Source organism: Choloepus didactylus, chromosome 8 (genome assembly GCF_015220235.1).
Source record: "Choloepus didactylus isolate mChoDid1 chromosome 8, mChoDid1.pri, whole genome shotgun sequence".
Classification (NCBI taxonomy): Eukaryota; Metazoa; Chordata; class Mammalia; order Pilosa; family Megalonychidae; genus Choloepus; species Choloepus didactylus.
Window position 1 is genome coordinate 25,657,910 of NC_051314.1, and position 14,435 is coordinate 25,672,344.

General features: G+C 38.9%; 1 protein-coding gene across 2 annotated transcripts in view; it reads right to left on the reverse strand.

Annotated features, from left to right (window-relative positions):
- Positions 1 to 13,881, reverse strand: part of STAB2 (stabilin 2) — a 163,146-nt gene extending 149,265 nt beyond the window's left edge. Inside the window, exons 1-3 of one of the 2 annotated variants that reach the window (XM_037847099.1) lie at positions 13,599 to 13,881; positions 9,863 to 9,996; positions 7,730 to 7,845 (exon numbers count right to left, since the gene is read on the reverse strand). In XM_037847099.1, coding sequence (XP_037703027.1) covers positions 7,730 to 7,845; positions 9,863 to 9,996; positions 13,599 to 13,676 — 328 coding nt within the window. In that variant the 5' untranslated portion in view covers positions 13,677 to 13,881. The remainder of the gene's footprint in view (positions 1 to 7,729; positions 7,846 to 9,862; positions 9,997 to 13,598) is intronic. The other variant, XM_037847098.1, reaches the window with a different exon arrangement.
- Between the last annotated feature and the right edge of the window lie 554 nt (positions 13,882 to 14,435).

Below are 14,435 nucleotides of genomic sequence, written 5' to 3' on the forward strand. Positions count from 1 at the left end.
ACTACACTGCAGTCTAAGACTTTTGCACCCAACCTTCCTTGATTCCCACTCTCATTCATAAGAGCCAGATTGGCATTGCTGTCCCATGTCTTCTGTGCCTTTCCTGGAGCTTGCTCCGTTTCCCCTCGCAGGTGTTTCCTCTAATTAATTTCTTGCGTCTCCAATCCTGTCTCTGAATCTGCTTTTTGGAGGACCTAGTCTAAGACACCAGGGCACAAAAAGCCTTTGTGCAAAATATCCTTTGTGGAGATATTTGCACAAACACAGGGCTTGACAAGCAGATGAAACTGACATAAACTAGGAGATGCCCCTTTCTCTAGGTGGACCAGGCCCACATCAGAGTGTAGGACTTGGCAAGCAGAGGAAGAGCTGGATTTCGGTCCACACTCACCTCCTTGGTCAATACTAATCTGCTATAACTGTATGCAGGGCTCAGCACTTGAGGCCTACTGAATAGGGATCTATAGATTAAGACTAGGAAATCTGCATGGTACCAGGCTTCACAGGTAGTTCTACTGCATGTTAAAGTTTGAGAACCACTGGGTATGCTGGAGGAATTAATGTGGATTGTACCAGACAGAGAAGAAATGAAAGTTTTCATGCTTCCCAGGATGATGGAAATCAGTGCCTACAAGTTGGTGGGCTTTGGTGTGGCGATGGCTGTATGGTACCTGGGCTGAGCACTAAGCAGGGTCCGTGGTGCCTCAGCAGGACTCTGCTGTGGATGAGCTTAGTGAGAAGGAAGTGCCTGCCTGGACACTTTACTGGACCAAGACTTGTTTTAGAGGAAACTGCAGCACTGGGCATCTGGTGGAAGGCCAGTGCAGGTTGGCTGGAGTGCATGACTGAAGTGAGATGTTGTGGACTGACTTAAGCCATTTCAATGAATAAGCAATTAAGTTCTTTAGGTAAATATTTGTTACCTCTAGTGGTTACAGGTCAATAGGAGCCATACCTCCTAACTTATACCACCTGCTATCAGGCACATTGCAATGGAACAAGATTCTGCAAACTTCTTAGCCACAGGCACAAAAGCAGCCAGACTATTTCCTGCAATTCTCAGGAAGACTCACTCTCTGTCTTAAGCTCCTCTGACCAGCAAAGGAAGTGATATTCCAACAAGGAGTCCTTGAAGTGGAGAGAGCAGGGCCAGAGGGGCTCTGGCTTCCAGTCCTGTCCTGAAGGTAAAAGGCTGCTGAGCTCCCTGGATTTCTAAACCTTTTTTATGAAGGGGGGGGGCAGAGCTCAGGTAATCTTTGTAACCAAACACCTATCTCAAACCCCACTAATTTTTTCTTTCAATGAAAAATTATTCCTAAATGAAGGAGTTAGGCTGTGATCTTTCTGAGGCCAGGGAGATGTCTTATTTACTTTTGTGCCCCCAGTATTAATTGAAAAGCTAGAATGTCAGCTCCATGAGGACAGGGAACTTCTATACTTTATTCAAAGAAGTATCAAATATCTAGATCAATGCCTGACACATACATATTTGTTGGATGAATGAATAAATGAATAAAGAAATATAAAAGTGACTGACCAATTGAAACTCTAACAGTAGAGATTCAGCTCTCAGAGGTAAGCTTCTGAGAAAGTAATTTAGGGGAGGGACATTTGTTACTGTTTCCCAGTCACAATCATAAATGACCACATTCAGGCCAAAGATAGACCACTGGAAGTTTTTACTGCCAGCTAGCACCTTGCATTGAAAGCATAAAAATCTATTAGCAAAGAACTTCCTTTTCTGGTCAAGATGGGGAAATAGGGAACAGATATATCCTCTTAAACAATTAAAAAAGGAGAAACATACATGAAACAATGATTTTCAGATACTAGAAAACAGGCAGCACAGGACAGTAATCCATGAGACAGGAGAAAAAAGGAGGTGAGCCCTAAAATTTCTCCACCTTATAGTGCAAAGAATGGGAACCTAAGAAACATATTGGTCTCCCTGAGTTGAGGAGATGGAGTTGGGGATCTGGCAAGGCCAAGGTGGCTAGATTCCATAGGACAGAGAACCAGGGTAATCCTGTATCTACTTAAGAAATGGAATTCAAAATTAAAATCCTTCCCACAAAGAAAACTCCATGCCAGATGGCTCTACTGGTGAATTCTAACAAGCATTTAAGGAAGAAATAATACCAATTCTAGAAAAACTCTTCCAAAAATTGAAGAAAACATTTCTGAGCTCATTCTGTGAGGTGAGCATTATCCTGATTCCAAAACTAGGCAAATACATACAACAAAAGAAAACTTCAGACCAATAACGCTAATGAACATGGACACAAAAACTCTCAACAAGACTTGAACCAACTGAATCTAAGAATAAACAAAACATAATACATCATGGCCAGTGCAAGAAGGCTTGAAAAATAACATTAAATGCATACAGATTGAAATGAAGAAATAAAATTGTCTTTATTTCAGACATGATTGTCTACTTAGAAAATTCCAAAGAATCTCAAAAAGATTATTGGAAATAATACAGGATTTAGTATACTTCGATAAACTAGCAGTTATTAATTGGTAATTGAAGTAAAAAGAACCCAATACCATTAAAAACGGCACCAAAAACCCATGCAAAACTTAGGTTTGAACCCAACAAAGTATGTGCAAAATCTGTAAGCTGAAACCTATAAAAACAATGATGAACAAAATAAAAAAAGTCTTAAATACATAGAGAGATATCTCATGATCATGGATTAGAAGAGTCAATAATTTAAGATGTCAGTCAGTAGTTCCTCCTAAACAGCTACAGATTAAATGCAATTTTCAATTAAAATCTTAGCAGTATGTGTTTTGGTAGAAATTGGCAAGTTTTGCATATAAAGGCAAAGGAACTAGAAGAACCAAAATAATTTTGAAAAACAGCAGCATTGGAGAACTTATGCTGTCTGATTTCGAGGCTTGCTATAAGGCCACAGTAAACAAGATAGTGCAGTATTGGCACAAAATAGACATTTAGGGCAATGGAGCAGAATAGAGAGTCCAGAAATAGACCCACACATAGATGGTCAATTGATTTTCTACCACAGTCCAAAGGCAATTCAATAGGGAGAGGATAATCTTTTCATGAAAGGTTGTAGGAATAATTGGTTAACCATATGCAAAATAATATATGCAGGAATAATTGGCCAATCATACCTCCCATCATATACGAAAATTAACTTGAAATGGATGATAGGCCTAAATGTAAAGCCTAGAACTTTAAACTTCTGGAAGAAAATAGTAGAAAATTACAGAAGAAAATCTTTGTGATCCTAGGTTAGGCCAAGATTTCTTAGATACGATACAGAAAGCACTATCCATAAAAGAAAAATCAGTAATTAGGCCTTCTCAAAATTAAAAATGTTCACTCTAAAAAAGACACTGTTTAGAGAATGGGAAGACAAGCCACACACTGTGGAGCAATATTTGCAAATCACATGTCTAATAAAGAAAGAACTTGTATCTCAAATATTTAAAGAATTATCAAAACTCAGTAAGAAAACAAACAACCCAAATGATATATGAATGACAAATAAGTACATCAAAAGATGCAAATTAAAACTCACTGCAATAACAACATATCACTATGCACCTATTAGAATGACTGAAAAAAAAAAAAAGAACCTGACCTCTTGAAGTCTTAATGTCCCCACCTGGGCTCTCAGTCAATTAACACCATTGATTTTCCTTGTCTGCTTCTGTGTCAATCTCCCTCAATAATCTGTGAATTCCTTAGCGGGGAGGGATCTGCTCTGTATATGTGATTTTGTGCAGCATCTGGTAAGTGCTCAATAAATGCAGGCTTTTTATTAGTTGGCCAACCGTGGAAGGAACTTTGGAAGAAAGGTAACAGGAGTGTGGGGATATCTAAAGTCCTCATTTTATGGCCTAAATTGAAGGTTTTAAGGTCCATAATTTATGAAAACTATTTGTCTGGTTTATAAATAAAAATAGCAAGGGAAGTAGAAATTTCTTTCCTGCTTCTGAAATAATTTTCCATCATCTCAGGACCGCATTAAGAAAAAAGATGGTAGAATTGACATTCTCAGCAAGACTTTTGAAAGAGATCTTGCAGAATGTGCAAAAAGGCCATGTTTCTGATGCATTGTGAGGCTCCAGTAGCTGATAAAAACATTGCAAGTCATTGTCACCCCTTATCACTATTTCCCTTTGGTTACCACCACTCTGGTGGCCTCTTGCATTGTGACTTTCCTCATGCAAGAGGCTTAGCTGTCAGCAAATACGTGTACTAGTCTACTATTTTAAAGGAAGATAATAAGCTTCCTGCCCAGCAAGAGGCGGGGGACCTCCCTGTAACTTTATCTCTCAAGAAACTAGAGGGGCCTCTTCTATGTCACCACCTTTGTTTAAAAGCTTGGCTCACAGGGCTAGGTGGAGACTATGTCTACTTTTAGCTCTGGCTAGAATTGTCTGCTTGGGAAACTGATGTGAAATACACTTTTAATGTGAACTCAGCATTATCTGTCACTCAGAACAAACAGGGATGTAAGACTCATAGCAAAAAAAGTGGTTTCAAATCCATATGGTCCTTTTTTTTGCAATGTGCAGAGTGGCAAGGAATACGCAGTAGGAAGGAAAAAGAAGTCTGAAAACACAAATAAGAAGAAACAAAAAATAAATGTGGGTAACATTGACTCTTAAAAGAAAAATCACCACCATTTCCCTTTGAAATGATCAGATTGGAAATTCCCTCACATACTTCCATTTTCCATTACTATTAATATTGATGGTGGAATAAAAGGTGGCCAAATTAAAAAATCTATTTCATCTCAAATAGAATATGGGTTGTTCAAATGTGATCTAATTCTCAAGGTTAAAAATATGTTTTTCATGTGAGTGAGAAAAGATTTCCCTATGCAGATTTGATACAGCACAAATTTAAATTAGAGAGAAGCATGTTAAACCCTGGTGGAAAAAATTTCCTTATGTCAGGATGTTTTTTTTTCCCCCAATTGAGAACTCATAAGATGATGGGTAATCTTACTTATTGGACTTTTCTGTATTTTCCAAGTTTTCAGTATTATTTATGGAGGTATTTCCTAATTTGAATAAGATTCTATTAAAATAATTTTACAAAGTAACTCAAAGGTGTTGGGTGTGAGCATATTTGTCAATGCATTGAAAAGGAAGTGGGTGCTGTACTTGCCTTGGAAACAAGGGCATTCCGGAGCTTGGGAATGTGTTTCCTCAGAAAGAAGGATGGACATATGTCAGCAGCTCCGAAATGGCCTTATCCTTGCGGAAATGTAAAGTAATAGTCCACTTCCCACTTGTCATCCCCTCAAAATGTGAGAGGTGAAATATACAGCCAAGTGGAGGATTTATCGTTTTGCTGAGCTAAAGGAAGGGCACCTTTCGAGAGACAGCTTGTTTGGAAGTGGAAGATAAAGGCCTCACTTTTCACATGGCCCGGAGACCTTTCAGAAGGAAAAACTTGAACACTCACAGAGCACTTTTAGACTGACTGCGTTTTGATCGTTGATGTGAACATGCCACATTTGCCTGCACGATGTGATGGAATGAAACCCACTGAAGATTTCCAGTCTTGTTTGCCTGCTCTTGTTTTTTTTACAAGTTGCCCCTGTGTAATAAGGGCTCAGAGCAAAGGCCTCGTTTTATTCGCCTTTCATTATCAGAACTCCATTTTGACTGTGTTTCATTTGTTCATTTATTCATAAAACTTTTATTAATTGCCTTCTTTATGTCAGACACTTTGCCAGGCCCTTCACCTCTATTAAATGTTTTTAAAGCTCCACAGCAGTTTTAAAGTAGGATTTTTTAAAACACTCATCCGACAGATGAGGAGATGGAGGCATAAGCAGGAAGTAAATTGCCCCAACCAGAAAGTGAAGGAACAAGGTTCAGACATAAGACTTTTGGTAACAGTTCCCATGATCGTTTCCCGTTCTGGCCGTGGTCCAGCCTGCCTTATGCTGGAGATGCTAACTCAGATATTGCGTTTTGAACAAAGCCTTTTCTTGTCTAGGGTATGTCTTATTTATTAACTTAGTATCAGATTCATTTTTGTGGATTAGAAAAAAACAAATCTAAAAGTTCTTTCTATTATATCAGGATGTTTATGAGAATTGGATGCTAAAAATGACCACATTTCATACTAAATCAGTCCTGGAGTAAACATTGAGTCCACATGATCTGGAAGTCTGTGGTAATCCCTTTAAAAGACACTGCACACACTGCATCTGTGTAGATGATGATTCTACCGTGCTAAGCAAATAGTGTAATCATGGTGAAGTGAACCTGAGCACAGAGCAGCTAACAGAGAGAAGGAGCAGGATATCCTAAACCCAGATCTCAACCTTTCTGGGGCAAGGAGCATTATCTGGACATTGAGTGGGAAGGCTGGAAGGACCTACCAATCAAAAGAGAAATAATGAGAATCTCTCTCTCTCTTTCTTTTTTTGGCAAGCTCTGCTCCAGGCAGTGGGACAGACTAGAAAGAGAGAAGGCTTTGGTGTCAGGCAGCCCTGAACTTGAATTTGCTTTGTCACTTACCAGCTCAAGGGAACCTGGCAAAAGACAGTAGCCATGAGCCTCCAATTCCTCATAGGCAAAATGGGGGTAAAAATATCTGATTCAAATATTTGTTCTAAGATTAAATCACATAATATAGCCCAAGTACCTCTTACAGTACCTAGTGTCAGCAGCTTTGAATAAATGGAAGTCATTATTTATCCAACCATTCGTTTGCAAAAGGAGACCATATTATATATACTATAGGCTCCACTATTTAAAAGCCATGTAGAATAAACGATCAAGGAAATAGGCCAAAATATTTTGGGTTTCCTTTGTGTGACGGAATGCAAGTGAAATATTTTTTTCTTTCTTTATACCTTTTTAAACTTTACAAGCTGTGTAAAATTTGCTTATATTACCTTAATCATGATTGGAAGAAACAAAGCAAAAGAGAACTAATCTCTCCTTCAAGTGGATCCTTAAGGGGATATTTTCATTAAATCTTATAAAATGGCGACAAATGGTAAATTCAGGAATTAAAATGCTTGATTTTTGCTTACTATAATTTGCATGTCACAGCAGAGACTCAGTCAACATCTTTAATGGGACAGAAGTCCCACTTCTGCTAACAAAGTCTAAGCTTTACTACAGAAGTCTAACCACATTACACTATTGACTCAGACTTTGCTAGTAGTTTTTATTAAAACAGAACTTTGTCAGACTTTGTGTGTGTGTGTATGTGTGTGTGTTTGCATATAGGTTAACTTTACAGTTTCTTTACACCGAGATACCTTGGTGTCTTAAGTCCAACATCATGCAGTTTGAAATTTCACTGTAATACTCAAAATTTGGATGATTCAATGGTTATTAGGTCGCCAAACAATACCCACTGTATTTGAGATGTTGTAATAGGATTTGTTTTTAAAGAAAATCACATTTGGGGTCATAATAGCCCAATATTCTTACTTCCTCTCTTTGGCCAGTTATCTTTTCTATAAAAATGGATAGCCTTTCAGTTGCTTATTTTTTTTTATCTTGTAAAATGATTCGCTTAAACAGTAATCCCTGGAGGAAAGCAGATTTCTTTATAAAAGCTGACAGGGCAAGAAAGTTTTCTACGTGTAGATGGAAATGGAACTTTCTAGAAAAAGATGCCCAAATTCTCTTTTTATCAGGCTTCCTTTATCTCAATATATTGGGATATTGAGAAGCAAATATCAAAGTCCAAGGAAAGTGCGGCACCACTTACCCATGCAGTCTGGACCCCAGTGGCCTGGACAGCACTGAGGCTGGAGATAGTCCTTCCTGCAGATGTGCCGGCATCCAGGAAGAGACAGGGAGTGTGTTCTGACCTCAAAGGTGTACCTGGGAGGGTGAAGGCGGGAAGTTAACCCAGATCAGAGCAACAGTTAACTCTAGATAGTGGGGTTGCCCTAAACTTTTATTTTATTCTTTACACTTAAATATGTATATATACATATATGTGTGTGTGTGTGTGTGTATACATATATATGTGTATATATATCACATTTTGCTTTCTAAGTGGACTAAAACTTAATCATGAATTATTTTTAATTGTAAGAAATGGAAAAAAACAGTGAATGTTGAAAATAGGGGTAAAATATCTATCTAAAGCAACGTCAGAAGCAAAGTAGACGAAATAAATGATATTCGGTGCCAGATACATGCTACATACTACAGATGGGCCTTGAACTTGAGGCTGAGTATCCTAGCAGCCAATGCAAGAAGAGAAAGATCATGAGTTACATTATGCACAGGATCTGTATAATTAAAACAACCTGAATTTCTCAGGATTAGCAAATTTATTGTGGGTACGATAGGTTTAGACCTTTCTGTGGCAGATGCAGTATAATGTACTTAGCAATATCCCCTACAGTATCCTCCTGGGAGATATAATGATGAGTTCCTTGGAATAGTTTCTCATATTGGCTGAGGTAGTTTTGGAAAAAACAATTCTATGAAGGCTAAATGTCATTGTCTATTTACACGGATCTCTGTGCGGAAAGTTTATTCCAGGTTAAGACTTTAGGGTATCTAGGGACAATCCTACATGAATATAATTTTGTTCAACTGGGCTGTTGATAAGAATGGTATGACGGTGAGTTCAAGGTTGTACTTCCAAACCAGTCCTGGAATGCAGCTGATTAATGGCAGAGTCATGTGATTTACAGGAGCCAAGCTGGGAATAGGGTTGACATTTCCTTTGAAAGGTTGAGAATTCTGGCAGGGGTATTTCTTTATAAAAGCAGGCAAAGGGAAAGCCCAAGAGCAGAGTCAAATGTTCCCTCAAGAACCAATCTTGGGTCTGTACCAGCATAAATGAATGACAGATCAAAGTCATCAATTCTAAATCACAGAGCATGAGCTATAATCTTATCCTGTGTGAGGGGTGCGATGGGGAGAGGGGTGAGGGAGGTGGGATATAACCAAAGACCCATCTTGGCCATGAAAAGTAGCCAGTATAAAAAAGTTATCAGTAAAGTAGCCACACAATTTTAACCTTGAACTCTAAATCTTTTTACATACTTTCTAAGAGAACCTGGTTGCAATTACATATCCACTGAGAGGTCAAATGCCGCATATGTTTGAAAACTCTAGGCCACTTAAAGTTGGGATACTTCTATTAAAAATGATGACTTTGGTTTTAGAACATAGTACAGTCACATTAAATGAATGCAAATTTGAAATAGTGTGATATAATAATGTTAAAGTCTCATTTTATGCAAAATAAAAAATATTAATTCTTAATCTCCCCAGTTAAAAACAAACTTACAAAATAATGTCTAATTTCAAAATTAGTAGACTGAGTAAATAAAAAATTGGGTTTGTAGTTCCATTGCATGGCTGCATCTATTAGCTGGTGAGCAGAACTCTGCCATCCTTTGCCAGGAGTAACCTTGAATTTGTGAAAATTTTGAATCATAAGGGGCCTTCAGGAATGAACACTCACATAAAATGTAACCAAGCTGTGGTCCATTTGTTCTCCTTTGAGTACTACTTAATATCAAGATCCACAGCTAGTGTCATGACCATCACACCCAAGGCTTTTAACTTATTCAGGCTAGGAACCCTCTCCAAATGAAACAAAACACAGATTTTCAAAATAAGAAGGGCAAGATGAAAGGAGAGTGTTTATGTGCAATGCAGTGTAGTCAATATTGTGTTAAATGTGAATCAATTTCAATATAACTTTAGACTAGGTTATATATTGTGAGTTACCTAAGTTTGGGCTCAAGGCATTCTTAGAGGAAGAGAAAACCATGGAAATGCTTTGCAGTTTTTGAGATAGGAAGTTTCAATTTGGATTCACAATCCCTTGAGTCCCAAGACTCTGGCACACTTATTTCCTCATAAGGATTACCTGCAATCTCGAACCCCTACAGAGCCATTGGTAATCTTGGTATAACCATTTGGACATTTGATTCCAAAGTTGAGTGAACAGGATCGGCAATCGGTCCTAATTGTAAGAAAAGAATTCTTATCGCATCTTTTTGCCTGTGTAGACATAAAAAAGAACTTCAGTTTTCATTGCAATTCCCTTGCAAAGATATCTGGCTTGGCCAATCTTCTCTATTGGCTCCATTTAAATTGGATGACAGGGATGGCAAAGAAGTTGATTGGCAAGTGACTGGCCTGCTGATTTCAACCTCATCTGGAAAGAGCATTGGGATCAACAAGCAATGATGCCTTCCATGGTTGTGGGAGAAGGCAGGGGCAACGTTTGTGCCATCCCTGATCTGGAGTTTGGAGTCCAGATAAGGTAATGTCACTACATAACACTTACTGATTGGTAAACCTGAAACGTATTGTTGAATAAACTTTTCTAATGAGAAATTGTTAAAGCAGATTATTCAATGTTAATTGCTCACAGATCAAGGGGTCTAAAGTATATTCTTTCAGCATTGATTTCATAGGAATATCCACTCTGGGGCCAGCATTGTGCTAAATGCTATGGAGGATATAAGTCCTGCTCTAAAGATGTTTGCAATCTTTACATTACAATCCAATTAGAATGTAGGTTCCATGTAAAACAGGGATCTTTGCCTGTTTTCTCCACTTCTGTATCCTAAGCACCTAGAACACTGGCTGGCACATTGGAGTGCACAGTCAATATTTGCTGATTGAATGAATGAGTTGTGGGAAACCAGACAGACACACTAGAAAGAGTTAATTCACAAAATAATGTGGCAGTGAATTAACTGCTAAAATGAACACTTCAGTCTGACTTTCAGCCCCTGCTTTTGGCCTTGTCTTCAGGATTCCCCATTGTCCATGATGCTGGGGATAAACTCCCAAATAGATTTCCTCTTCTTTCTCAAATTTAATAGTGTTAACATCTCATTTTATATAAATGCCCATCAAGCTTAACATAAAGCAGCTTTGTACAACAGAGAGAGACTGAACTTGATAGTCAAAAGACCTAGGTTTGGAATCAAGCCTGCATCTGCTAAGAGCACAATTTTAAATGAGTTCCTTACTCTATACCCATCGTCTGTAAAGGGAAGATGTTAGTAACCACTCTCCAGGTTATTGAAAGTTTTAAATGATGTAGCACATGCAAATTGCCTGGCATAGTATCTGGAATAGCCGTAGGCAGTAAATGCTGGTTCCTGTAACTCTTCTCCATTCCTAATTCTGTGATTTGTTTGTCCGTCTCTTCTGCTAGCAATGTTCTTTATCTTTCCTCTGGCTACCCAAAGGGTTGCCTTATGTTCTTCAAGGCCATTTAACTTTGCTCCATAAAACCACACTTGTCTCTCTTTCTTTTCTCATATTCTTTCTGTGGTTGGCCCAACGGAGTACATTTCTTTAGTCTTTGCCCTCCATTTAAAAACTCCTTGAAGCAAGCATAGTGTTATGGCCCAGCTCTAGGTTAGGTGTGCTGGGAATGCTGTAGCTACTTCTACGTTCATTGAAACAGATTGTTCTCTGCAGAAGAATGTCTTACATTTACAGAACAATTTATGGTTATGCACCCTTCCAAAGGCATCATCTTATTTGATCTTCGTCACCCAAAATACGGGCAGGGCACTATCATCACCCTCATTTTAGGTGGGAGAAAATTGAGACTGGAGGAGGGTCAGTGACTTGTCCAAGGTCCTACTGTACGTTAGGGGTCTCAGTTTTCCTTGATTAGCTCTTTCCACACATCCAAATAGCCCACAGAAAAACAAACCTTCTGTTTTCACTGGCCGCTTTCATTTGGTGATCATTATAAACCAAAATAGCACTGGAATGTCCTTTATGGAATAATAGAAACCACCCTTAAATAAACTGTCATGATAACACCTCTACGTGTTTTGTAAGCAGGCTTTCCTGTATATTTGTGCAAATTTAGATAAGTGTACAAAGTGTCATTTCTTGCCTTTTATTTATGAGTAGGCCAGATTCAATACTCTTTTTTTCCAGAAATCCCTTGACCTTCAAGTTGTCCTTTTCAAATGGAATGGCTCATTTTACCACTCATGTTATTTAAAAACTTGTTTCCTCTGAAATGTAAACTCAGATTTAAACATCAGTTAAGGTCTGAAATCTGCACTAAAGTCAACCTTCAATGATGATGATGATGATGATGACGATGATGGTGATGATGAGGATGTTTACTACCATTTGTCGAGCACTGTCAGGGTAGATCATGAAGCTTAGAGAGATGAAATAACTTGCTTAGGGTCAAACAGCTAGTAAGTTGTGGAGCACAGTAACTGGTCCCCAGAAACTATTTGTTAAATGAACAAATGAAAGTCACAATTTAAAGGGGAAATTTTAGGTTGTCTATATGTTACTTAAATAAAATTTAAAAAAAATCCAAGGACTGTACAACACAAAGAGTGAACCTTAAGATAAACCACAGACTACAGTTAAATTGTGCTATTTTATATCATCAATTGTAACAAATATACCACACTTAGACAAGGTGGGTTTTTTTTTTGTTGCTATATTTTTCATTATCTTAATGACATCAAACATCTTTTATCCACATCAAATTATGAGTCCATAAACCACATATAGACTAAATATCAATGTAGATTTTAAAATGCATGCACTATTGTGCTTTTTAATGGGCCCTATTGATTTACTATAAGTTTAAAAATTTTTGTATCTCTGTCTTATTCTACCTGTTGAAAGAGATTGAATTTGACTACATTGCTTTCTTTTTTTAAACCATCTAAACAAACCTATGCTATTTTTTCATATCTCTTAGGCGTTATCTTTTCACGTTTAGAATTTGGGGGCGCAAACTAGAATAGAAATTGCTTCTGGGCAGGATTGGCTCAAAAAAAAAAAAAAAAAAAGCCAACTCATTCTGCTCTAATTTCAGAGCTGCAGTGCTTAACTCTTATGCCATCTTCCCTTGTTTTCATGAGAAACATTATCAGAATAGAGCCCACTGGAGTAAAATTGGTGTTAATAAAAAGTTGCCTGATGCAGATTCAGAATCATGTTAACTAAATTTTACTATCAATAGAGCAGAAACCCTCTCTTGTGAAATGCATTTTAAATTAATCTCCCTGGACTGGCTCTCACATACCCAGCATGTAGCTGGCCTTGCTGTAGATTTGATCCTCAGCCTTTCTCTGATGCCATCTTGGGGGACCCTGCTTCAGGGGCCTGTGTGCTGATGCACTTCACATAAGACTGCCCTGCGAACTTTTACTACAACTCAGGAAAGGTAGCAGGGAGGACCGCCTGAGGCACTTCGTAAATATTTCTGATGCTTGTGTTCCTCAGCTAGATATTACCCACCCTGGAATTCTCCCAGAACATCTTTCTAAAACCACAGGTATGCTGTACGGTCAGAAATGTGGAATAGTACATATTCATAGTAATGATACTACTAAAGCCAACAAAAACCAGGGTACCAAAGTTTGCAATGGAAGGAGGGATGTTGGCATTAAATTCAAGAGATCCCAGTAACGGTGGTTCAGCATTCAGAAAGATGGTGATCACCATTAGGATCCTATTTGCCACCATTTTTTGCTTTATTTTATGAAGTCCGGTTGGTACCCTTCATCCACAACCACATAGGAAAGCCAAAACTTGAAAGACCCACCATGATAGTGAACAAATAAAAAGTATATTAAAAAGTCTTATCTTACCCGTCCCGTAGTTTCAGCTGGGGAACAGACATTTTGCACAACCAATCCAAGAATAAAAATTATTAAATGCTGCAGCATTACGAGAAATATTTGCTCCTTCTCTGTGCCAGGCACCTGTTAGAAGTCTTTAACTATTTTAACTCAGTTTGATGAACTCCCGGTGAATTCTCTCTCATTTCTGCGTCTGCGTTCAAATCCTTTCCCCTCCTTTTCCTGGATGGAACAAGCAGAAATATGAGAACTGCCTCTAGACAGGAAAAATGGCCAAATCCATGGGTCTTGGTGAAATCGGCCAGTCCAGGCTGATCCACCTCCTAACGCAATGACAGGATATCCTGAAGTCAGGGTCTGAGGCAAAGACATGACTTGGAATTTTTGTGCCTTGCGAAACTCCCAAGGACAGGCTCCTGCCTCCTGCCTGCCCACCTCTGGCTGTGACTTCTCCCAGCCTCACGACCTGCCAGCATTTAAGCAACCAAACTCCAGCACGCTGCCAGGCCTCTCCTAAAGGCAAAGGTCTACACTTGCCTATGGTCAGCACCTATGGGAGTGCCCATAAGCAGACACATCCCTAGGCCCCGAGGGAACCTCGGGGAAGCCTGCATCCTTGGCTTGGAGGAGGGCGGTGGCCTCACCCTGTGCAGCCTGCAAACCTTTGCCACAAAGGTGTCCTTGCAGGTGCTGCCAGTCAGCTTTCTCCTCTTCCATGTCACTCCAGCAGCAAGTGGCAGAGCCTGCTGGTCTGATTTTATCCTTTAAGGCTGAGATCTTATGCCACCTTCTCAGGGAAGCCTTCCTTTCTTGATCCTTCCATGCCACCCTGGAGCTCCTTCCAGG